General features: G+C 45.3%; 1 protein-coding gene across 5 annotated transcripts in view; it reads left to right on the top strand.

Annotated features, from left to right (window-relative positions):
• Positions 1-24,519, top strand: part of LOC122793381 (protein transport protein Sec24B-like) — a 2,932,722-nt gene that overhangs the window by 1,843,582 nt on the left and 1,064,621 nt on the right. For all 5 annotated transcript variants that reach the window (XM_044061340.1, XM_044061338.1, XM_044061337.1 and 2 more), the window contains one exon: positions 16,487-16,645. In XM_044061340.1, the coding sequence (XP_043917275.1) occupies positions 16,487-16,645 (159 nt within the window). The remainder of the gene's footprint in view (positions 1-16,486; positions 16,646-24,519) is intronic.

Genomic DNA, 24,519 nt, shown 5'->3' with positions numbered 1-24,519 from the left:
CACTGGTACCCACTACTGAAGAGCATGTCTCGGACAAAAATGTGCCAATACCTCTGATGCCTTTGATGTTAACTCAGAACAACAAGGAACTATGCTGGAAAATGGAACATAGATATGCCTAACATTCTGGAATATCTGGCGAACTTCTTCATTCAGGCCTGTCCTACTCCTCCATCAAGATACATGCATCAGCTATTTCAGCAGAATACAGCTTGCTCAGGCAGTTCCTCAGAGGAATCAAGAATGTAAAACCTCAAACCACCATTACCAGCTTGGGATTTAAACTTTGTGCTAGAAAAATTGACACTATCACCCTTTGAACCAGCAGCAACAGCAGACCTACAACACCTGTCATAAAACAGCAGAAAGACTGACCAACTTTTTAGCCTATGCAACAGGAAGGGAAGGGAAAGCTATTTCAAACAGACAATCTCCAAATGGATAGGAAAAATTCCACAGAACATAAGACCTCATTCTACAAGGGCAACAGCCACTACCACAGCCTTCTTTTATGACTGCAGATGCATCCATGAAGGACATAGTACAGTTTTGTACCTACCATAAATGTAGATGTCTAATAGCTAGCTGTTGGGGGAGTCTTTATGGTATTTGTTTGTATATATGTATATATATGCTTATTGTTGTGTTTACCTCTATCTATTTGGAAACATTGGCATCTATCCAAAGGGCTACTGGCATCTGGGGCAAGAAACACTGAGGAAAATGCGACATCAGCGAAGCGGACCCCCTTTGGAATCCGGCCGACGCAGGGCTGCCTGGCCTGGACGACACACAACCTTGTTATGACTGCAGATGCTATCCAGTTAAACTGTACTTTTTGTTGCCTTAGAAGCATCCTGCAGGGCTGCTGTCACTGGGTCTGTTCTGAGAAGGCATGCTTGGCTGAAGGAACAAATCTTGCCAGACCATGTCAAAGCAAATTTACTAAATGCTCCATTAAATCAACAATGTTTGGCACAAATGCAGAAGTTCTCAAAAAGATGGAGGAAAAAGCTAAATCTGTGCAAACTGTTAAAGATTTCTCACAGGTACAGCCGCCTAGATTCAGTAGGCATTGGCCTTTGAAGAACTGGTCCTTTCCAGTCCCTCCCAGGCCAAACCCAAGGGCAACAGGCCACAAAGACTACAGTCTTAGGGTATGCACAGATCTAAACAATGGAGTGCTCCCACCTCAAAACAATGAGTGGTAAGCCACCCTCTTATGGAAAAAGTTCACAATGACTTCTCCTGCATCCTTCCCACCCATGCCCAAGTACTTGCACCCCTAGGAGGAAAACCCGCTCTGCATGCAAAAAAATGAGAATACATTACCCAGGACTGTTGAATCTTAAACATTGTATCCCAGGGATACAGATTCCACTTCCATTCACTGCCAACCCCAAGCGGATTGCCAGACCTTCCCCCAAACCATTGGGCAGAGGCCCAAAAGCAAGTACTTTCTCTTCTCGGTATCAGGGCTATTCAGCCTGTCCCAACAGAGCAAAGGGGACAGGGTTTCTACTCCAGACTGTTTCTGGTGCCCAGAAAAGATAACTCTTGGTGCCCTATCCTGGATCTGTCAATTCTCAACACCTTCCTGGTGGTACCAAAGTTCAAAATGCTTACACTCCAACAGCTGCTGCCTATGCTAGCCAAGGACTCCTGGCTGGTCACCCTAGACATAAAAGAAGCTTATCTGCACATCCCCATAAGGGAATCTTGCAGGAAATATCTACGTTTCAGTGCAGGCTCTTTGCACTATTAGTTGTCTGCACTTCCCTTTGGCTTATCTACTGCGCCCAGGGTATTCACAAAGTGCCTGGCTCCAGCCATTGCATACTGCAGGCAGAGAAACATTCAAATTTACCCACACTTGGACGATTGCCTGATTCAGGCAGACAGTCAGGAATTGCTACTTCAGCGCCTGACATTTGTAAAGAGACTTCTAACTTCTCTGGGGTATACCATCAACGAAAAGAAATCACTTCTGGTACCCAGCCAAGAAATTGTATTCCTGGGAGCAAACTTGAACACAACTTCCCAGATGGCATTCCTCACTCCAGAAAAGCAGATTTATTTGACAGATTACTTCAAACCACGGGCCACCCTAACCTAGATATCTGCAAGACAAATACTGCAAGCCCTAGGGTTCATGGCCTCATGCATTCTTCTAATTCCATATGGCAAGACTGCATATGAGGAAACTTCAGTGGTACTAAAAAAGTCTCTGGTGTCCACATTCTCAGGACCTGGAAACCGTGATTCCTATCATTCCTTGTATAAAGACAGAGTTCCTTTGGTGGGCAGAGGCTCGCTACCACAACAAGGGGCTCCCTTTTACTCTACCCCCTGCCACCCAAACCCTAACAACAGACGCGTCAGACTCTGCATGGGGGGCTGACTTGGCAGTGCTGTGCATTCAGGGCAAATGGAACCCGAGACAGATGCACCTGCATATCAACCAAAAAGAAATGTTAGATCTACAGAATTCCCTGACAGCCTTCAAGGACCACATTCTTCCAGGACAATTATTGGTAAAGACAGACAACGCCACAGTTATGTACATAAACAAGCGGGGGGAAACCCACTCGTACCCTCTCTGCAGACTAACCATGGCTCTGTGAAATTCAGCCTTGAGCTACCAAGTGCACCTACAAGCTCAAATCCTGCCAGGCAAGCTAAATTCACTGTGCAGACGACCCAAGCAGAAATCTCATGGACCCACACAAGTGGAAATTGAAAACAAAAATATTCAACCTCTTGAGGAACAAATGGGGGATGCCAGAGATAGACCTGTTTGCCTCCCCTCAAAACTACCAATTGGGCAAATTCTGCACCCAAGGACGTCCCACAGTCAAGCTTGGAATGTGGATGCCCTGTCCTTTACCTGAGAAAGCCTCTGTTTGCCTTTCCTCCTCTGCCTCTCCTCTCTAAGGTTCTGCTAAAGATCAAATAGGACAAACCAAGGACAATACTGATTGCACCAAACTGGCCATGCCAACATTGGTAACCCCTCTTGCGCAGTATGATACTGCTGGAACCATGGCACCTGCCTCAGACCCCTTTCCTGCTGTCCCAGCAGGTGGGCCAGATTCTGCACCCTCAGCTTCAAACCCTGAACCTTGCAGCCTGGCTAATTCCTTGAGCTCTCCAATAGCATCCCTCAGTAAGCAGGTGCTAGATGTCATTCTGGAGGCAAGGAGGCCTAGTACTAGAAAATCCTATGCTGAAAAGTGGAAAGGATGCTTTTCCTGGAGCCAGACTCAGGGGATGTTACCTCATATTCTTCAGTACTTAACAGAAATGCTCCACTAAGGCCCATCCTTCTCGTCAATTAAAATTCATGCCTCTGTCATTTCAGCACATTATAATACTGAACTACCCCTCTTCTCTCACCCCTTGCTAAAGCAATTCCTCAGAGGGGCCAAAAATGTAAGACCCCCAGGAGAGCCCCTACTCCAGCCTGGGATCTTAACTTTGTATTGGAAAAGCTCACTCTCCCTCCTTTTGAGCCAGCTGCAACTGCAGAGTTGAAATTCCTTTCTTGGAAAACAGCCTTCCTTCTAGCAATCACTTCAGCAAGAATAGTGTCTGAATTACAGGCCCTCATGGCAGTGGAGCCCTTCATTATTTTCCATGTGGACAGGGTTTTCCTCAAGACCAGTCCTTCCTTTATGTCCAAGGTGGTGTCTTGTGTGGCCCTTAATCAGTCCATTCTTTTACCTACCTTTTTCCCAAATCCACAAAACAAAGGAGAACGAATACTGCACTCTTTGGACGTGCACAGACAACTTAGATTTTATTTGGACAGGACTAAGCCTCTCAGAAAATCTGAACAGCTGCTAGTTGGCTTTGCTGTAGGGGCAGAGGGGAAGGCCATTTCAAAGCAAACCATTTCTATATGGATAGCCCATCACATTAATTTCCACTATAAGCACCATGGAAAACCTCAGGGATAAGATCACATTCCACCAGGGCTGCATCTACCTCTACAGCCTTTCTCAGAGTTGTCCCCCTACCAGGGACATCCTAGTAGCTGCTACATGGAGCTCTGTACATACCTTCACCAAGCATTACCACATGCCTATTTTTTCTAAATCCAGAGCTGGTTTTGCCACTGCAGTCTTGCAGGGCTTTATATGTGGCCCTAATGCTTTTTAACTTCCTCCTCCCTTCCTTAGCTTTGGGAATAAACCCAAATGTGATGACTGCAACAGTGAAACACGAAGAACATAGTACAGTTGTGTACACTTACCATAAATGTAGATGTTCGAGTGTATTCACTGTTGCAGTCCTGGTTACCCTCCCTCCAGCCCCCTGACTTCTCTTGACTCTACTTTTCCTTCTTGTTTGGTGTATTTAAGCTTTCTGGTGTATTTGCTTTTTGTTGGAGGGGTACCATAACATACAATTCCTTTACTTTGTGTGGGCACCCGACATCTGGGGCAAGAAAAACTGATGTAATGGCGTCGGCTGCATGTTTTATACCCCTGAAGACCTGACATCATGGAAGAAGAGACAGCATCCGATGCAGTAATCAAAGACACTGGCATTCAGGCCGGCTGAGGGCTACCTGCAGGCAGATAACCCAAGTGTGATGACTGCAACAGTGAATACACTCAAACATCTACATTTATGGTAAGTGTACACAACTGTACTTTCTCGCATCCTTTGATTAAGCAATTTCTCAGAGGGGCTTCTAATATCAGACCTCCCAGAAGGCACCCACTCCAGCCTGGGACCTGCATTAACTTGTGGAAAAACTAGTTTTACCACCCTTCGAACCTGCTGCTTCACCAGAACTAAGATACCTCTCCTGGAAGACTGCTTTTCTCCTAGCTATCACCTCAGTCAGAAGGGTGTCAGAACTTCAGGCACTTAAGACTATTGAGCCCTTCTTTATCATCCATGCAGACTCTGAGGACTAAATCCCTCCTTTATGCCCAGGGTGTTATCTAATGTAAAACTCAACCAGGCTATACATCTTACCCACCTTTTTTCCTAACCCTCAAAACAAAGGGGAAAGAATTCTGCACTCAATAGATGTGCACAGACAGCTCAGATACTATCTGGACTGTACTAAACCCTTCAGGAAAACAGGCCAAATACTTTGTCAGTTTTTCCACACAGGCAGAGGGGAAGCCCATTTCCAAACAAACCATTTCCAAATTGATATCACACTGTATCCATTTCTGCTACACATGCATGGGAACCCCCCCAAGTCTTTTCCAACCCATTCCACTAGGGCAGCCTCCACTTCCACAGCATTCCTCAGAGGAGATGTTCATCATGTTTCACTGTTGCAGTCATTACTCTTGGGTTATCCTGCTGGCAGGCTACCCGCAGTCGGTCAGAATTCCAAAGTCTAGGTCCGGCGTCGGTTGCTATCGCCTCTTCCCTGACTTCAGTGCGCCAGGGGTATAAAAGATGCAGCCGATGCCATTTTCTTCCGTCTTTCTTGCTGCGCGGTGCCCGAAGCAAAAGCAGTTCGCAAGTGCCAGTCGGCCGACTGCTGAGATTTTCGAATCCGAATTTCAGAACTGAAGTCTTCATTAAAGCTAAGTACCCCATTGGGGAAACTTTTTCTTGCTCCAGACCGATGTCAGAAAAAGTTAACAATTGTATTTCTTGTGGGAAGCAAATACCTCATAAGGATTTTCACTCTTAATGTGTTCCTTGCCTAGGCCCTGATCACAACGTTGCTAGCTGTCGGTTTTGTGCTAGATTTAACCAACGCACTATTAGTCGGTTTGATTTTGCATTTCATTACTTTGGCCGAAGATTTATTTATATAATGCCATCGGAACAGCCGACAACCGGAGTTTACAAAATACGCAAGGGCAAGGAAAAGGATAGGCATCCGAGGTGCAAAACCAACGAGGCCACTGTTAGGCCAGTCGCCGGTTCTCAGTGAGGCGCTTTCGCAGCCCCTGGTGCCCGCTACCTCTGAGCCACAGGCCGCTTTCGACTCCCACATGGAGCCGACTAGGCCTGTGGATACTCAAGGTATTGGACAATCGGAAATCATTCCCTCAGATGGGTCCGGAGCCGCTGAGCAGGCATCGGCTTCTTAGGGTGTCTTCAGACCTACACAATTATATGTTAAACCATCTTCAGCTTTAAAGAAAAAGACTAAAGCAGCTCTAAAGACAAAGAAACGAGTAGAGCATTCTCCTACTCAGACTTTCATGCCTAAAAAACAGATGCTTAAAATGGCCGAAGACCTAATTACTTTGATCAGGGGCTCCCTTTCCCCTCCTGATAAGAGGCTTAGGCAAGAGACAGAATATGATTCTTCTGATCAGGTTTCTATTTCCTCTGATTCCTCTTCTGAACAGGATTATTCCATGCTTCCCTATGAGGACTCTGATGCTGAAGAATCCATTCCTTCAGCCTATCCTCTTGAGGATTATTCTTTTGGGGAAAACCTGCATACCATGAGGGAGCATTTCCACTGGGAGAGCCAAGATTATTCTGAATCTAAGAAAAGGCTCAGAGACTTTCTGCTACTTCCTCAGCACAGACCCCTTGCTATTCCAACTGTTCTAGACATTGTAGATGATGTATTTTCAGAGTCCGGCCTGTCCCCTGACTCTTTACCCCCTGCACCTGCTAAGCCAGACAGATACTACAGGGTCCCGGATTCTCATAAATTCCTATATAAAAACCCCGCTGCTGACCCAGAAACTATATCTCAGGGTCCCAAAGGGGTCAAAGCTTCCACTGCAAAAAACCCTGTCCCCTCTGGGCACTGGACAGATGGGGGAATAAAGTTTACACTTCTGCTACCTTGGTGTAAGGGCTTTAAATTGTCAGTTTCATATGCTTAAATATTAGCAATATTTAATGTCACTGCTTAAACAGAAAATGTTGACAAATACTGAATGTTCAGAGAACAAGGAAATGCAGGATTTATTGCATGCAGCTGAACAAGTGGGAAAGCATACTTTGCAATGTGGTTATGATTCACTGGAGGCCTCTTGCAGGGCCACTGTTACAGGTTCTGTTATTAGAAGGCATGCTTGGTTAAAGGAACAGAATCTGCCTGATCATGTTAAAGCAAAATTATTAGATGCTCCATTACAGCATGATACTTTGGTGCTAAAGCAGAAGAGGTGTTAAAAAAAATGGAGGATAAAGCGAAATCCATGCATACAGTTAAGGGTTTCTTACAGGTACAGCCACCCAGATTTAGCAGAATCTGGCCCTCTAAAAATTGGTCCTTTCAAGTGTCAGACAGACCACAAAGAGGCAGATACAGGTGTCCCAGAGGCAGATCTCAGCCCCAAGGCTCATACAGGCCTAAACATTGGGGTGCTCCTACCTCCAAAAGTGGAGAAGACAAATCACAACCTTACAGGAAACAGTCCCAATGACTTTCCTCTGCCAGATCCAAGCACTTTTCTTTTGGCAGCCCCCTTAAGGGGAAAACTAGCACTTTTTTCTTCAAATTGGCAAATGGTTACCCAAGACAAATGGGTCTTGAACATAGTGTCCCAAGGCTACACGTTCCATTTTCACACCCTACCAAGGTCAAAAGGCATGCCAGACCTTCCACACAATCAATGGGCAGAGGCACAAAAGCAAATTACAGCCCTCATGGACATATGAGGGCCATTCAACAAGTACCACAACAAGAGCAGGGGCAAGGATTTTACTCCAGACTTTTCTTAGTGCCCAGAAAGGACAAAACCTGGAGACCAATACTGGACTTGTCTAAACTAAATACGTTTCTGGAGGTTCCAAAATTCAAGATGTTGACTCTACAGCAGCTACTGCCCATGCTGGGCAAGAAGGCTTGGCTCGTAACTTTGGACCTAAAAGAGGCATACCTGCATGTCCCAATCAGACAATCTTGCAGAAGATACCTCAGATTCATAGCTGGCTCAATGAACTACCAATTCTCTGCACTGCCCTTTGGCTTATCTACTGCGCCCAGGGTCATCACAATATGCCTGGCACAAGTAATTGCGTTTTGCAGACAAAGAGGAATTCAAATATACCCCTACTTGGACGACTGCCTTATTCAAGCAGAGAACAAAGACATTCTTTCTAAAGCATCTGGCATTTGTAAAAAGATTACTAATTTGCCTAGGGTACACAGTAAACGAAAATAAATCAAAACTAGTGCCCTCTCAAGAGATAATATTCCCAGATGCAAGCTTAAATACAACTGCCCAGATGGCTTATCTCACGCCAGACAAACAAAAACAACTGACTTCTTACTTTTCAAAAAATTGGCAACAAAGACCCAGTTATCTGCAAGGAAAATCCTGCAGGCCTTGGGTTTCATGGCATCCTGGGTTCTACTAATTCCATATGCCAGACAGCATATGAGGAAACTACAATGGTATCTAAAAAGTGTTTGGACTCAGCATTGCCACAGCCTGGAGACAGTAATTACACTCATTCCCTGCCTGCAATAGGAGTTTCGATGGTGGGCAGAGGCCTGTCACCACAACAAGGGCCTGCCATTCAGTTTACCCACAGCCAGACAGACACTGACAACGGATGCATCAGATTATGCCTGGGGGTGCCCATATGGCAGGAAAATGTATTCAGGGCACATGGCCTGCAAGCCAGATGCATCTTCACATCAATCAAAAAGAGATGCTAGCTGTTCAGAATGCCGACAGCTTTCAAGGATCTACTTCATCCAGGACAGCTACTGATAAAGACAGACAATACTACGGTCATCTGGTACATAAACAAGCAGGGAGGTACACATTCCTACCCCCTCTGCAGACAAGCAATGACCTTATGGGACACAGCATTGACTTATCAAGTTCACCTGCAAGCACAATTCCTGCCAGGAAAAACAAATACTCTGGCAGACAGACTAAGCAGAAACCTCATGGATCCCCATGAGTGGAAACTGGATCTACAAGTCTTCAGCATGATAACAAGGAAATGGGGATGCCCAGACATAGATCTATTTGCCTCCCCTCACAACTGCCAATTACAGAGATTTTGCACAAGGATTTATCATAAACAAGCATGGAGAGTGAACGCCCTGTCCTTCAGCTGGAAAAATGTAACAGTATATGCCTTTTCTCCACTGCCTCTTCTTCCCAGGGTACTCCTAAAGGTCAGACAAGAGAAACCAAAAATGATACTGATTGCACCAGACTGGCCATGCCAGCACTGGTGCCCACTCCTAAAGAGCTTGTCTCAAGGTCCAGCATGGATATTGCCTCAAACTTCTCACTTGCTGACCCAACAAAACAATCGGATCCTGCACAGCCAACTCAGGACCTTAAATCTGGCAGCATGGCGGATAATGTAGCCGTTCAGAACACTCCTCTTTCAAAAGCTGTTATGGATCTTATCTTGGAGTCCAGGAGGCCCAGTACCAGAAAATCTTATGCAGAAAAATGGAAGAGATTCTGTGCTTGGAACCAGGAACAAGGCATTGACATGTATGTACCAAATATCCCTCAGATTTTACAATACCTAACTGAGATACTGGACAAAGGCCTTTCTTTTTCATCAATTAAGATTCATGCCTCTGCCATTTCAGCCCATTACAATACGGAACCACCTATCATGTTCATCGTGCATACAGCTGCAGTCATAACAGATGGGTTCTCCTCCCATCAGGCGGGTCCTCGGTCGGCCGAATTCCAAAGTCTAGGTCCGGCGTCGGTTATCGTCGCTTCTTCCCTGACGTCAGTGCGACAGGGGTATAAAAGAACCAGCCGACGCCATTTTCTCCAGTCTTTCTTGCCGCGCGGAGCCCGAAGCAGAAGCAGTTCGCAAGTGCCGGTCGGCCAGCTCCTGAGATTACGAATATTTCTCAACCGAAGACTTCCTGAAAGCTAAGTACCCCGTTGGGGAAACTTTTTTTGCCTCAGACCGATGTCAGACAAAGTTAATAATTGAATTTCATGTGGGAAGTAAATACCGCATAAGGATTTCCATTCCCTCTGTATACCTTGCTTAGGCCCAGACCACGACATCTAGGCCTGTCGTTTTTGTGCTACATTCAACAGATGCACTATTAAGCGTCGGGCGGAGTTCGCCCAACACTATTTTGGCAAAAAGTTTAATTACAACATGTCGTCGGATACTCCGACTCCAATTTTGAGTAAACTACGTAAAGATAAGGACCGACATACGAGGTCCGCGACTTCTACCAACACCACGCCAAAGACGACTACATGTGCTCCGGTTCTCAGCGAGCCGCCTACGCAGCCCCTGAGTACCGATGACACTTCATTAGCGGTGTCTTCTGTGCCCGAGGTCGCAGGCTCTTCGGCCCTCACCCCGACTACAGATACCAAAGTCACTCTTGGCGGGGAAACTTGAGTTCAGACAGGCCTGCCACCTCTCAAGGTGTCTTCAGGCCTTCTCCTTCTTTTTCCATTAAGGCTTACACTAAATCTAAAGCAGCCATGCATTCTAAACGACAAGATCCACAGGGCCCCTCTCAAGGCCCCATGCCTAAAAAGCAGATGCTCAAAATGGCTGAGGATTTGATTACTCTTATCAGGGGGTTCTCAACCCCCCTCGGACAAAAGGCCCAGAGTGGAGGAAGACTACCCTTCCTCGGACCAGGCCTCCATTACTTCAGAACATTCTGAGGACCAGGAACATTCTTACTCCCCTTTCGAAGATTCTGATGCAGAGGAGTCCATTCCCTCTGTCTCCCCCCCTGAGGATTACTCTTTTGGGGAAACCTTGCATACCTTGAGGGAATACTTCCACTGGGAAGGCCAAGAGTACTCAGACTCCAAGAAAAGGCTCAGGGATGTTCTTTTGCTCCCTCAGCACAGGCCTCTGGCTATACCTCCTGTCTTAGACATACTAGATGATGTGTATTCAGAGGCCAGCCTTAACCAAGACTCTTTACCTCCAGCTCCAGTCAAGCCTGACAGGTATTACCGGGTTCCTGATTCACACCAATTCCTATACAAAAGCCATGCGGCTGACCCAGAAACTATTTCACAGGGTCCCAAGGGAATTAAGGCCTCCACTGCCAAAAATCCATTACCTTCAGAGAGAGATTCCAGAGCTTTAGAAAGGTGGGGGAAAAAGGTATACACCTCGGCCACTTTAACCATGAGGGCTTTAAACTGTCAGTTCCATATGTTAAAGTATCAACAGTTTTTGTTATCTCAGTTGAAAAGCAAAATGTCACAACCTGAACAACCAGACTTGAAGGAGTTGCAGGATTTGTTGCATAGTGCAGAGCAAGTGGGTAAACATACCTTGCAATGTGGTTTTGATGCTTTAGAGGCCTCTTGTAGAGCTGCTGTTACAGGATCAGTCATACGTAGACATGCTTGGCTCAAAGAGCAAACCTTACCAGATCATGTCAAAGCTAAATTACTAGATGCACCTCTTCAAAAAGATCTATTGTTTGGTGTTAAAGCTGAGGAGGTATTAAAGAAAATGGAGGAAAAGGCAAAATCAATGCAAACAGTGAAAGATTTCCTACAGGTACAACCTCCACGTTTCAGCAGAAATTGGCCTTCCAAAAATTGGTCCTTCCCAGCCACGGACAGACCCCAGAGAGGTAGATACAGGCACCCGAGAGGTAGAGGGCAATCTCAAGGATCATTTAGAGGCAGACAATAGGAAACATCTACACCAAGAGGGGGTGAGGATAGTTCACAGCCATTCAGAAAGCAAGACCCAATTACTTCCCCCTTTGCATGCCAAGCAAGGCTCAAATGGCAGCACCTTTAGGTGGAAAACTGGCATTAATTTCGAAAAATTGGCCTATTGTCACAAAAGACAAATGGATCCTGGACATTATAGACAAAGGCTACAGATTCCACTTTCACACCCTTCCAAAAATAAGAGGCATGCCAAACCTGCCACACAATCAAAGGGCAGAGGCACAAAAACAAATTTCAGATCTCATGGACATGAAAGCTATTCAAGAGGTACCTACACAAGAACAGGGTCAAGGTTTTTATTCCAGACTATTCCTGGTACCAAGGAAGGGCAAAGATTGGAGACCTATTTTGGACCTATCCATTCTAAACACATTTTTACTTGTGCCAAAATTCAAGATGCTCACATTACAGCAGCTTCTTCCCATGCTGGGCAAGGAGTCTTGGCTGGTAACATTGGACCTCAAGGAGGCATACCTGCATGTCCCAATCAGACAAGATTGCAGAAGATACCTCAGATTTCTTGCAGGTTCAACACATTATCAATTCTCTGCATTGCCCTTTGGCTTATCTACTGTGCCCAGAGTGTTCACGAAATGCCTGGCATCAGTAATTGCCTACTGCAGACTGCAAGGGATACAAATATACCCATATTTGGACGACTGCCTGATCCAAGCGGACAGCAAGCACATACTTCTGAAACATCTGGCTTTTGTAATAAGGTTGTTGAATTCCCTGGGATACACAGTCAACAAAAAGAAATCAAGGCTAATACACTCTCAAACAATAATTTTCCTGGGTGCCAACTTGGATACAAACACCCAGATGGCCTACCTCACGACAGAGAAACAAGGGCAACTAACTCAATACTTCAGAAAACTGGCAACTTACACCAGGCTGACTGCAAGGAAAATCCTGCAGGCTCTGGGATTCATGGCATCTTGCATCCTGCTAATCCCATGTGCAAAGCTGCATATGAGGAAACTTCAATGGTACCTAAAAAACTTATGGTCTCAACACAGCCACAGTTTGGAAGCAATCATACCACTGATTCCATGTCTTCAAAAGGAATTTCTGTGGTGGGCTCAAGCATGCCAAAGAAACATAGGTCTCCCATTCTGCAAGCCTCAAGCAAATCAAGTCATCACAACAGACGCCTCGGACTACGCCTGGGGGCGCACATGACAGATCGGTGCATTCAGAGCAGATGGTCTCAAAAGGAAAAGCACCTACACATCAATCAAAAGGAAATGCTAGCAGTGATAAATGCTATTATAGCTTTCAAAGACCTGCTGCATCCAGGCCAGCTATTGATAAGGACAGACAACACCACAGTAATGTGGTACATAAACAAACAGGGAGGAACCCATTCATACCCCCTATGCAGGCTAGCCATGTCTCTTTGGAACATGGCTCTAGAACTGCAAATCGAGCTTCAAGCACAGTTCCTGCCAGGCAAGGAAAACACGCTGGCAGACAACCTAAGCAGAAATATGACAGATCCACACGAATGGAAGTTGCATCCTCAAGTTTTTTCAAAGATAATTCAAGCATGGGGAAGGCCAGACATAGATCTCTTTGCCTCCCACAGAAATCACCAATTGGCAAAATTCTGCTCAAGGACCTTTCATCCACAGGCCTGAAAAGTGGATGCACTCTTTCAGTTGGGCAACAATGACAGTTTATGCCTTTCCACCTCTTCCTCTGCTGCCCAAAGTTCTATTAAAAACCAGAGCAGACAGACCAAAGATGATTCTCATCGCTCCAGACTGGCCAAGGCAGCACTGGTACCCACTCCTGAGGAGTCTGACACATTCCCCACCATGGATCCTGCCTCTAATGCCTCTTCTACTGACTCAGCACAACTTCAAAACCCTTCACAGTCAGCTGAAAACACTCAATCTAGCCGCATGGAAGATTCCTTAAAATCACAACAGACCCTACTCTCCAAGGAGGTACAGAATGTCATTTTGGAGGCCAGAAGACCTTCTACTAGAAAAGCCTACTCCGCCAAATGGAAACGGTTTTGTGCTTGGAATGAGAAAAAGGGCCAGAACCCTGGAATACTGAATTTACCTCAAATATTACAGTACCTAGCTGAGATGCTAAGCAGTGGACTTTCATTCTCTTCCATCAAAATCCATGCCTCAGCCATTTCTGCAGAATACAACACTGATCCTCCTTTATTCTCTCATCCCCTCTTAAGACAGTTCCTCAGAGGGGCTAAGAATATAAAACCCCCAAGGAAACAACCAGTGCCTGCTTGGGATCTCAATTTCATTCTAGAGAAACTGACTTTGCCTCCTTTGAGCCAGCTGCCTCAACAGAACTACAATATTTGTCCTGGAAAACAGCCTTCCTGCTGGCTATCACCTCAGCTCGCAGGGTTTCGGAACTACAAGCCCTCATGGCTGTACAGCCTTTCATCATTTTCCATCAGGACAGAGTTTCCTTACGAACCAATCCTTCTTTTATGCCTAAGGTAGTATCCAGGGTAACCTTGAATCAGGCTTTCCACTTACCTACCTTTTACCCCAATCCTCAAAACAAAGGGGAAAGACTACTACATTCCTTGGACATTAACAGGCAACTACGTTATTATTTGGACAGAACAAAGACTTTCAGAAAATCAGAGCAACTATTTGTGTCCTATGCTACAGGGGCTCAAGGGAAGCCTATCTCAAAACAGACAATCTCAAAATGGATAGGCCCACTGCATACGCTTTTGTTACTCTCTTCATGGTAAAACTGTACCTGCAGGCATCAGGTCTCACTCCACAAGGGCCACAGCTACCTCTGCAGCTTTCCTCAGGGGGGTTCCTACCAAAGATATTTTGGAAGCTGCCACTTGGAGTTCTGTGCATATTTTCTCCAAGCACTATCACCTGCCTTTATACTCCAAATCTAGAGCAGGTTTTGCCACTGCAGTTTTGCAGGACATCCTGGCTCCTTCTAGTTCCACCTAGTGCCTACAACCCCTATTTTAGCTTTGGTATTCTACCCATCTGTTATGACTGCAGCTGTATGCACGATGAACATAGTACAGTTTTGTACCTACCATAAATGTAGATGTTCGAGTGCTAATACAGCTGCAGTCCAGGTTTCCCTCCCTCCTTCCCCTCTGGGACAGGCCTTATGGCTAACACCTCCTCATACAACATGATTGGGGTATTCTTTTATGGTATATTTGCTTGCAACTGCTGTTTTTTGATTATACTGCATTGTATTTACACAAATTTATGTATTGCCTTCCTTCTGGGGGCACCTGACATCTGGGGCAAGAAAAACTGAAGAAAATGGCGTCGGCTGGTTCTTTTATACCCCTGTCGCACTGACGTCAGGGAAGAAGTGACGACAACCGACGCCAGACCTAGACTTTGGAATTCGGCCGACCGAGGACCCACCTGACGGCAGGAAAACCCATCTGTTATGACTGCAGCTGTATTAGCACTCGAACATCTACATTTATGGTAGGTACAAAACTGTACTTTTCCTTAAGTCAGTCCAGTCATCTTCCCCCATTCTCTTAATGAGGTGCAGAATTTGTGTGCCTTTAGCTTAGGTTTTACATAAAAAAGAGCACAGAAGTTCAAGAAGACAGTTCAGGTATTTGTCTCCTTTACTCTGTGTAAAGGAGAACTTGCGGTGGCTGAGTTGATTGGATAACTCCTTTGTCTTTTGTCACTAGGCAGCTATGTGAACTTGAAAAATGCTGCCAAGTGGTACTCTACAAAGACTTTTTCTGCTTCAGAATGGTATCTGACTGATCTCTGGCGTTGGATCTATTTTCTCACCTTGTTACTTTGAATCTATCGTGTGAAATATTGCAGTTTAGCTTTCCCCTGGCCTCCCAGGACTATTTGTTATTTCTCCTCACTGACTGCTGTCAAGACTATGCTATGATTCAGTCCTCTTTCACCCCCTTGGGTGAGAGCCATTTGCATAAGCCTCCATGTAAGTGGCTTTTCTTTTTAATGGCTTTATCACTCCTCATGGCTGTTGTAGACAGCTTATTCACTGCAGGGGTGTTATGCCCTTTCTCTGTGTTATGTGCATGTTCCTGCATACACACACCTCCTGGGAGATGCCATCATTGACTTGGGTTTTCCAAGCTGACATCCTGTAGTCCTATGGCCATAATGAATACACAAGACTCCACTTTCATAGGAGCAGGTGTTTAACTGTGTTACCTCCTCCTTCACCCCAGGAAGGGTGAGCCAACATAAGATGATGACTCCCAGTGTTCCTTGTCCCAGCACCCAAGACACTAATCAGTCTTTGGTCTTTATCCCTCTATGCCACAGAGCCTAGGGCTATTTAGTTTTTAACCTTGCAGTTCTCCACTACAGATGGCCATTGACATTACATATAACTGGCTTATCCTGTGACTGTAGGGGGTGACCTGGGCTTAGTGTGTCTGCAGTGGGTGATTATTACTCCCTTGCCACCCATTTTTCTCTCTGTCCAGGATCTCTGGTGAACTTTCTTGTAAATGGGATGAATACATAATTTTGTGTTTAATTTTTTGCTCATTTATAACTGGAGAACAAAAATACTGACTGCACCCTTTTTTCCCAGGTGTGACATTACAATATGCATTGGCAGGAAGTGTTCTCACCTACAAATATGAGAGCTGGAGATATTTCATAACTATACCAAGCTATGTATTTCTGTTTAGGAAATGCCAACAGTTCTTCTGTAGATCCACTGACATGTATTTTGTACGTGTGTATTTTCTTCATACGTAGAATCCTATTTTCCATATTTTTTTGATGATGTGAATGAATAAATGTTCAAACTAACTTTACTTTAATATTGCAGGCTATGGCTGTTTTGATAACTTTGGTAATATGTTTATTTTCTAGCTTGTATATCAAAGTATTCCGCTGGCTGCATCTACTATTATCCATCTTTCCATCATATTCATAATGTATCACAGACAGAAAGGTTACAGAAGGACCTAAAACGTTACCTCACCAGAAAGATTGGTTTTGAGGCTGTCATGAGAATACGATGCACAAGAGGTATACTTCTTTGCTTTCATTGTTTTAGTTTATTTCAAGAAAAAATGTCATTCACTATCTGAAGTAATATATTTTAATTAGTTTTGCCATACATTTTTGCTAAAATGCTGAAATTTTCCTAATCTTAGTTTGAGAGGCTTGTAGTAGTCAGTAATGATTGAGATTTCCTCTTCTGAGGGTCCATTCTTCTCATAGAATTGTTACATACTCTCGAGCAGCATTTAGCTGCATGTGCACTTTCCACACATCTATGCTGTAACTTCATGCATCAGACCTAGTAGGACATGCCCAGGCCATCACTTTTCAGATGTTCTTCGTGTTTCACTGTTGCAAGAAAAACTGATGTAATGACATCGGCTGCTTTATACCCCTGACTACCTGAAGTCATGGAAGATGAGACAGCAACCGGCGCAGGACCCAAGACTTTGATAATCAGGCCAACTGAGGGCTACTGCAAGCAGATAACCCTTTTGTGATGACTGCAACAGTGAAACACGAAGGACATCTCTTCTTCGACTAAGGATCCTGTGGTCGTCTCATCTGAGCAGGCACCGGCTTCCAAATCTTGACACAAACTGACGTCTTCTTTTGCGACTACTGTTCTTTCAAAAATGACTGAGTTTCTTAGGCCCAGGGATCAAACCACACCCAAGAAACCGACCCACTCACTGGCGCCTGCTACCTTGCCTCAGTCTCAAATGCTAAAAATGGTGGAAGACCTTGTCATGCTGATCAGGGGAAGCCAAGTTACCCCTTCAAAAAGGAAATGAGATCTGTCCCCTGTAGTTTTGTCCGAACAAGTCTCAGATGAATGTGATGCATCTGACTATGAAGACATGCAACCCTCTCCACTTAGGAGGATTCTGATGCAGAGGACTCCATTCCTTCAGCCCCTCCCCCAGAGGATTTTTGCTTTGGGGAAACCCTGTATACTTTAAGGGAGTATTTCCAATGGGAGAGTCAGGACTACCCTCAAGTCTAAAAAGAGACTCAGGGAATTCCTAGATCTTCCGCAACACAGATCCTTGGCTATCCCCCCCCCAGTCCTGGATGATGTTGATGTTTTCCTTGAATTCAGCTTGACTTCTGACGCTCTACCTCCTGCTCCCAGAAAACCGGATCGGTACTATAAAGTCCCTGACTCGCACAAATATCTTTTTTAAAAATCCAACAGCTGATCCTGATGTCATTTCTCAAGGGCCAAAAGGGATTAAAGCAACCTCTGCTAAGAATTTCACCCCTTCAGACAGGGAATCCCGATCATTGCACAGATGGGGTAAGAAAGTATACACCTCAGCTACTTTTGTTATCAGAACACTAAAGTGTCAGTTCCATATGCTGAAATTTCAGCAACCTACCTTGGAACTCCTTAAACAAAAAAATGTCTTCCTTTCCTGCTTGGGCAGAATCTATAGATTTACAAGACTTAAAGCATTCTGCAAGTCAAGTAACTAAACCCACTTTGCATTGTGCTTTTGACACTGTAGAAGCTTCTTGCAGGGCAACAGTTACTGGATCGTCATTAGAAGACATGCATGGCTTAAGGAACATCTCCTGTCAGATCATGTCATATCTAAATTGTTGGATGCCTCCTTGCACAAAATTAATTTATTTGGCACTAAGGCAGAAGACGTCTTAAAAAAGATGGAAGAAAAAGCAAAATCTATGCAAACAGTTAAGGATTTCTTGCAGGTCCATTAGACATTGTCCCCTCCAAGCACTGGTCCTTTCCTGCTCCGAGTAAACTGTCCCAGCCTAGGCCCCATGGAAACAGACCCCCCCCCCCCCCCCCCAGGCAGCAGCCCCAGAAACTGCAGAGATCTAAGCAGTGGACTACCTCCACTTCAAAACTAGGGAGTTCTAAGTCACCCCCTTATGGTAAGAACTCAATGACTCACCTCCTCACCCCCCCCACCCACCTTCACTTACCCCTAAGAGGAAAACTGTCCTTTCACTCAACTACCTGGGCCACCATTACCAAGGACCAGTGGGTTCTGAACATTGTGTATCAGGAACACAAATTGTCCTTCCTTACCCTTCCAGTGCCAAAAGGGTTCCCTGATCTACCACCAAATCAGTGGACAGAGTCTCAGAAGCAAATCCATTCCCTGCTCTCTATGAGAGCAGTAGAGCACATTCCTGCAGAACAGATAGGCCAAGGCTTCTACTTCAGACTTTTTCTGTTACCCAGAAAAGAGGGCACCTGGCTCCACATCCTCGATCTCTCCATTCTGAACACCTTCCTGGTGATCCCAAAGTTCCGAATGCTTACCCTCCAGCAGCTGCCACCCATGCTCCCCAAGGACGCTTGGCAAGCCACCCTAGATCTAAAAGAGGCCTATCTCCACATTCCTGACAGGGAATAATGCAGGAAGTTTCTCTGCTTCAGGGCAGGATCTCGCCACTTTCAAATGTTTTTCGTGTTTCACTGTTGCAGTCATTACATTTGGGTTAATCTGCCTGCAGGTAGCCCTCAGCCGGCCTGAATATCAAAGTCTTGGATCCCTGCTTCGGATGCTGTCTCTTCTTCCATGACGTCAGGTCTTCAGGGGGTATAAAGCATGCAGCCGACGCCATTACATCAGTCTTTCTTGCTGCGCCGTGCCCGAAGCCGAAGCAGTTTGCAAGTTCCAGTCGGCCGACTCCTGAAATTTTCGTTTCCGAGTTTCAGAACCGAAGTCTTCAAAAAAAGCTAAGTACCCCGTTGGGGATCCTTTCTCTAAACTGATGTCAGTAAAAATTAACAATTGTATTACCTGTGGAACGCAAATACCTCATAAAGATTTTTATTCGTACTCCATTTCTTGCTTAGCCCCAGACCACGACGTTCCTCGCTGGTTTTGTGCCTTACTCAATACTCTACTCGTTGTCTGTTCCTTTTTGCATCGAATTATTTCGGTACTCAGTTTAACTATCCAGAAATGGCTTTGGTAAGCCATCCAACTACCGACATTCCAAAAAAATGTAAAGATAAGGGCAGAGACAGGCCGCATATGTCCAAAGCTGCCGACGATGCTTCCGTTAAGCTAGTTGCCAGTTTGCCAGTACTCAATGAGGTGCTTTCACAGCCCCTAATACCCACCTCTACTGAGACCCATTCGGAGTCTGGTATGCCGCAAGATTCTTCTTCGACCATGGAACCCGCGGATGTCCCTACCTTGGATGGGTCCGGAGCCACTGTGCAGGCACCGGCTTCTGAGGGTGTATTCAGGCCTACTGACTTCAATTTTAAACCGAAGCCATCTTCTTCTTCAAGGCATAAAACTCGACCGACACCCAGAAAACTAATGTCCAAACCGCATGGTCAGGCTGTATGCCTAAAAAACAAATGATAAGCATGGCTGAAGACCTTATTACTTTAATTAGGGGAAGCCAGCCTTCACCCTCTAAGAGACCTAGAACTGATTTTTCTTCTGATTCTTCCAATCAGGATCTGAAATTTCTGTTTCTTCTGATTACCAGGATTTGCCCTTATCTACCTATGAGGATTCTGATGCAGAGGGCTCCATTCCCTCTGCTTCCCCTCCAGAAGATGTTTCTTTTGGTGAAACCTTGCACACTCTTAGGAAGCATTTCACTGGGAAAGCCAGGATTACTCTGACTCCAAAAAGAGACTTAGGGAATTCTTACTCCTCCCTCAACACAGGCCTTTAGTTATCCCTCCTGTCCTGGACATTGTAGATGATGCCTTCTTGGAATCTAGCCTGGCCCCAGACACTTTACCTCCAGCTCCCAGGAAACCTGACCGGTATTACAAAGTACCTGACTCTCACAAGATTTTCATCGTGTTTCACTGCTGCAGTCATTACACTTGGGTTATCCTGCTGTCAGGCGGGCCTGCAGTCGGCCTAAATTCCAAAATCTTGGACCGGCGTTGGTTGCTGTCACCTCTTCCCTGACGTCAGTGCGCCAGGGGTATATAAGAAGCAACCAACACCATTTTCTTCAGTCTTTCTTGCCGCGCAGTGCCCGAAGCAAAAGCAGTTTGCAATTACCAGTCGGCCGACTCCTGAGATTTCAAATTCGATTTCAGAACCGAAGTCTTCAATAAAGCTAAGTACCCCGTTGGGGAAACTTTTTCTTGCCTCAGACCGATGTCAGTAAAAGTTAATAATTGTATTTCTTGTGGGAAGCAAATACCTCATAAGGATTTTCATTCTTACTGTATTCCATGCCTAGGCCTAGATCACAATGTCACTAGTTGTCGGTTTTGTGCTAGATTTAACAAACGCACTATTAAACGTCTGTTTGATTTTGCTCGCCATTACTTTGGGCGAAGGTTTAATTATACAATGCCGTCGGAACAACTGACCAGAATCCACAAAAAACGCAAAGATAAAGATAAGGAAAGGCATCCGAGGCCCAAAACTGACGACGAAGCCTCTTCTAGGCCAGTCGCCGGTTCTCCGGTTTTCAGTGAGGTGCTTTCACAGCCCCTGACACCCACTACCTCAGAAAGTACAGTTTTGTACCTACCATAAATGTAGATGTTCGAGTGCTAATACAGTTGCAGTAATCACAGATGGGTTCTCTGCCGTCAGGCGGGTCCTCGGTCGGCCGAATTCCAAATTCTAGGTCCGGCGTCGGTTGTTGTCACTTTCTCTCCTGACGTCAGTGAGGCCGGAGTATATAAGACACAGCCGACGCCATGTTCTTCAGTCTTTCTTGCCCCAGATGTCAGGTGCCCCCAGAAGGAAGGCAATACATAAATTGTATATATATATATATATATATATATATATATATATACACACACACACATGCAATGCAATATAATGGTTAGGTCCCATGCCTTTACCAAGTGGGGAAGGAGGGAGGGAAACCTGTACTGCAGCTGTATTAGCACTCGAACATCTACATTTATGGTAGGTACAAAACTGTACTATGTTCATCGTGCATACAGCTGCAGTAATCGCAGATGGGTAGAGTCCCAAAGCTACGCACAGGGTGGTAGGTACTAGGTGGAACTGGGATGAGCCAGAATGCCCTGCAGCACAGCAGTGGCAAAGCCTGCTCTAGTTTTGGAATATAAAGGCAGGTGGTAGTGTCTTGTGAAGGTATGTACAGAACTCCAAGTGGCTGCCTCCAAAATATCTTTGGTAGGAACTCCTCTGAGGAAGGCTGTAGAGGTAGTTGTGGCCCTGGTGGAGTGGGATCTGATGCCTGTAGGAACAGATTTCCCATGATAGGAATAACAAAACCGTATGCAGTGGCCTATCCACTTTGAAATAGTCTGCTTGGTAACTGGCTTCCCTTGAGCCCCTACAGCATAGGACACAAAAAGTTGTTCTGATTTCCTGAAAGACTTTGTTCTGTCCAAATAATAACGTAGCTGCCTATGGATGTCTAAAGAGTGTAGCAGCCTTTCCCCTTTGTTTTGAGGATTGGGGTGAAAGGTAGGTAGGTGTATGGCTTGATTTAAAGCTACCCTGGATACCACTTTAGGCATAAATGATGGGTTGGTACGAAGGGAAACCCTGTCCTGATGGAAGATGAGAAAGGGCTGCACCACCATGAGGGCCTGTAGTTCCGAAACCCTACGAGCTGAAGTGATGCCCAGAAGGAAGGCTGTTTTCCAGGACAAATATTGCAAATCTGTTGAGGCAGCTGGTTCAAAAGGAGGCAATGTTAATTTTTCTAGTATGTAATTAAGATCCCAGGCTGGTATTGGTTGTTTCCTTGGTGGTCTTATATTCTTAGCCCCTCTGAGGAACTGTCGAAAGAGTGGGTGAGAAAATAAAGGTGGATCCGTGTTGAATTCTGCAGAAATGGCTGAGGCATGGATTTTTATGGAAGAAAATGAAAGTCCACTGTTCAGCAGCTCAGCTAGATACTGTAATACCTGAGACAAGTTCAGTTTTCTAGGGTCCTGGCCTTTTTTCTCATTCCAAGAGCAAAACCGTTTCCATTTTGCGGAGTAAGCCTTTATAGTAGATGGCCTTCTGGCCTCCAAAATGACATCCTGCACCTCCTTGGAGAGTAGGGTCTGTTGTGGTGTTAAGGAATTTTCCATGCAGCGAGATTGAGTGTTTTCAGCTGACTGTGAAGAGTTTTGTAGCTGTGCCGAGTCAGCAGAAGAGGCATTAGAGGCAGGGACCAGGGAGGAGTATGTGTTAGGCTCCTCAGGAGCGGGTACCAGTGTTGCCATGGCCAGTCTGGAGCAATCAGTATCATCTTTGGTCTGTCTGCTCTTGCTTTCAAGAGTACCTTGGGCAGAAGAGGCAGAGGTGGGAATGCGTAAACTGTCCATGCTGTCCAACTGAATGAAAGGGCGTCCATTCTCCAGGCCTTTGGATGAAAGGTCCTCGAACAAAACTTTTCCAATTGATGATTCCTGTGGGAGGCAAAAAGATCTGTCTGGCCTCCCCCACGCTTGGATTATCTCTGTAAACACCTGAGGATGCAACTTCCATTCGTGTGGATCTGTCATATTTCTGCTTAGATTGTCTGCCAGCGTATTTTCCAATCCTGGCAAGTGCTGTGCTTGAAGTTCGATTTGCCATTCCAGAGCCAAGTTCCAAAGAGTCATGGCTAGTCTGCACAAGGGGTATGAATGTGTTCCTTCTTGTTTATGTACCACATTACTGTGGTGTTGTCTGTTCTTATCAGTAATTGTCCTGGATGCAGGAGGTCCTTGAAAGCTGTAATTGCATTTATTACTGCTAGCATTTCTTTTTGATTGATGTGAAGGTGCTTTTCCTTTTGGGACCATTTGCCCTGAATGCACCTGTCCGTCATGTGCTTCCATGTAATCTGAGGCGTCTGTTGTGATGACTTGATTTGCTTGAGGCTTGCAGAATGGGAGGCCTGTGTTTGCTTGACATGCTTGGGCCCACCATAGAAATTCCTTTTGCAAACATGGAATTATTGGTGGTATTGTTTCCAAACTGTGACTGTGTTGAGACCATAGGTTTTTTAGGTACCATTGAAGTTTCCTCATATGCAGCTTTGCACATGGGATTAAAAGAATGCAAGATGCCATGAAGCCCAGAGCCTGCAGGATTTTCCTTGCAGTAAGCCTGGTACATTTTGCTAGTATTTTTAAAGTACTGAGTTAGTTGCCCCTGTTTTTCTGGCGTAAGATAGGCCATCTGGGTGTTTGTGTCCAAGTTGGCACCCAGGAAAGTTATTTTCTGAGATGGTGTTAGCCTGGATTTCTCTTTGTTGATTGTGTATCCCAGAGAATGCAGTAACCGTGTTACATAAGCCAGATGTTCCAGAAGTATGTGCTTGCTGTCCGCTTGGATCAGGCAGTTGTCCAAATAAGGGTACATTTGTATCCCTTGAAGTCTGCAGTAGGCAATCACTGATGCCAGGCACTTTGTGAATACTCTGGGCGCAGTAGATAAGCCAAAGGGCAATGCAGAGAATTGATAGTGGATTGAACCTGCAAGAAATATGAGGTATCTTCTGCAGCTTTGTTTGATTGGGACATGCAGGTATGCCTCCTTGAGGTCCAATGTTACCAGCCAAAACTCCTTGCCCAGCATGGGAAGAAGCTGCTGTAATGTGAGCATCTTGAATTTTGGCAGTAAAAATGTGTTTAGGTTGGATAAGTCCAAAATGGGTCTCCAGTCGGTTCCTTTCCTTGGTACCAGAAAAAGTCTTGAATAAAAACCTTGACCTTGTTCGTGAGTAGGTACCTCTTGTATAGCTCTCATGCCTATGAGCTTTGAAATTTGTAGTTGTGCCTCTGCCCTTTGATTGTGTGGCAGGTTTGGCATGCCTCTCATTTTTGGAAGAGTGTGGAATTGAAATTTGTAGCCTCTGTTTATAACGTCCAGGATCCATTTGTCTGTTGTGACAATATGCCAATTTCTTGCAAATAATGCTAGCTTTCCTCCCAAAGGTGCTGCCAGCTGAGACCTGCTTGG

Source organism: Protopterus annectens, chromosome 2.part0 (genome assembly GCF_019279795.1).
Source record: "Protopterus annectens isolate FY-2018-M chromosome 2.part0, PAN1.0, whole genome shotgun sequence".
NCBI lineage: Eukaryota > Metazoa > Chordata > Ceratodontiformes > Protopteridae > Protopterus > Protopterus annectens.
This window is presented reverse-complemented; position numbering and strand designations above follow the sequence as displayed.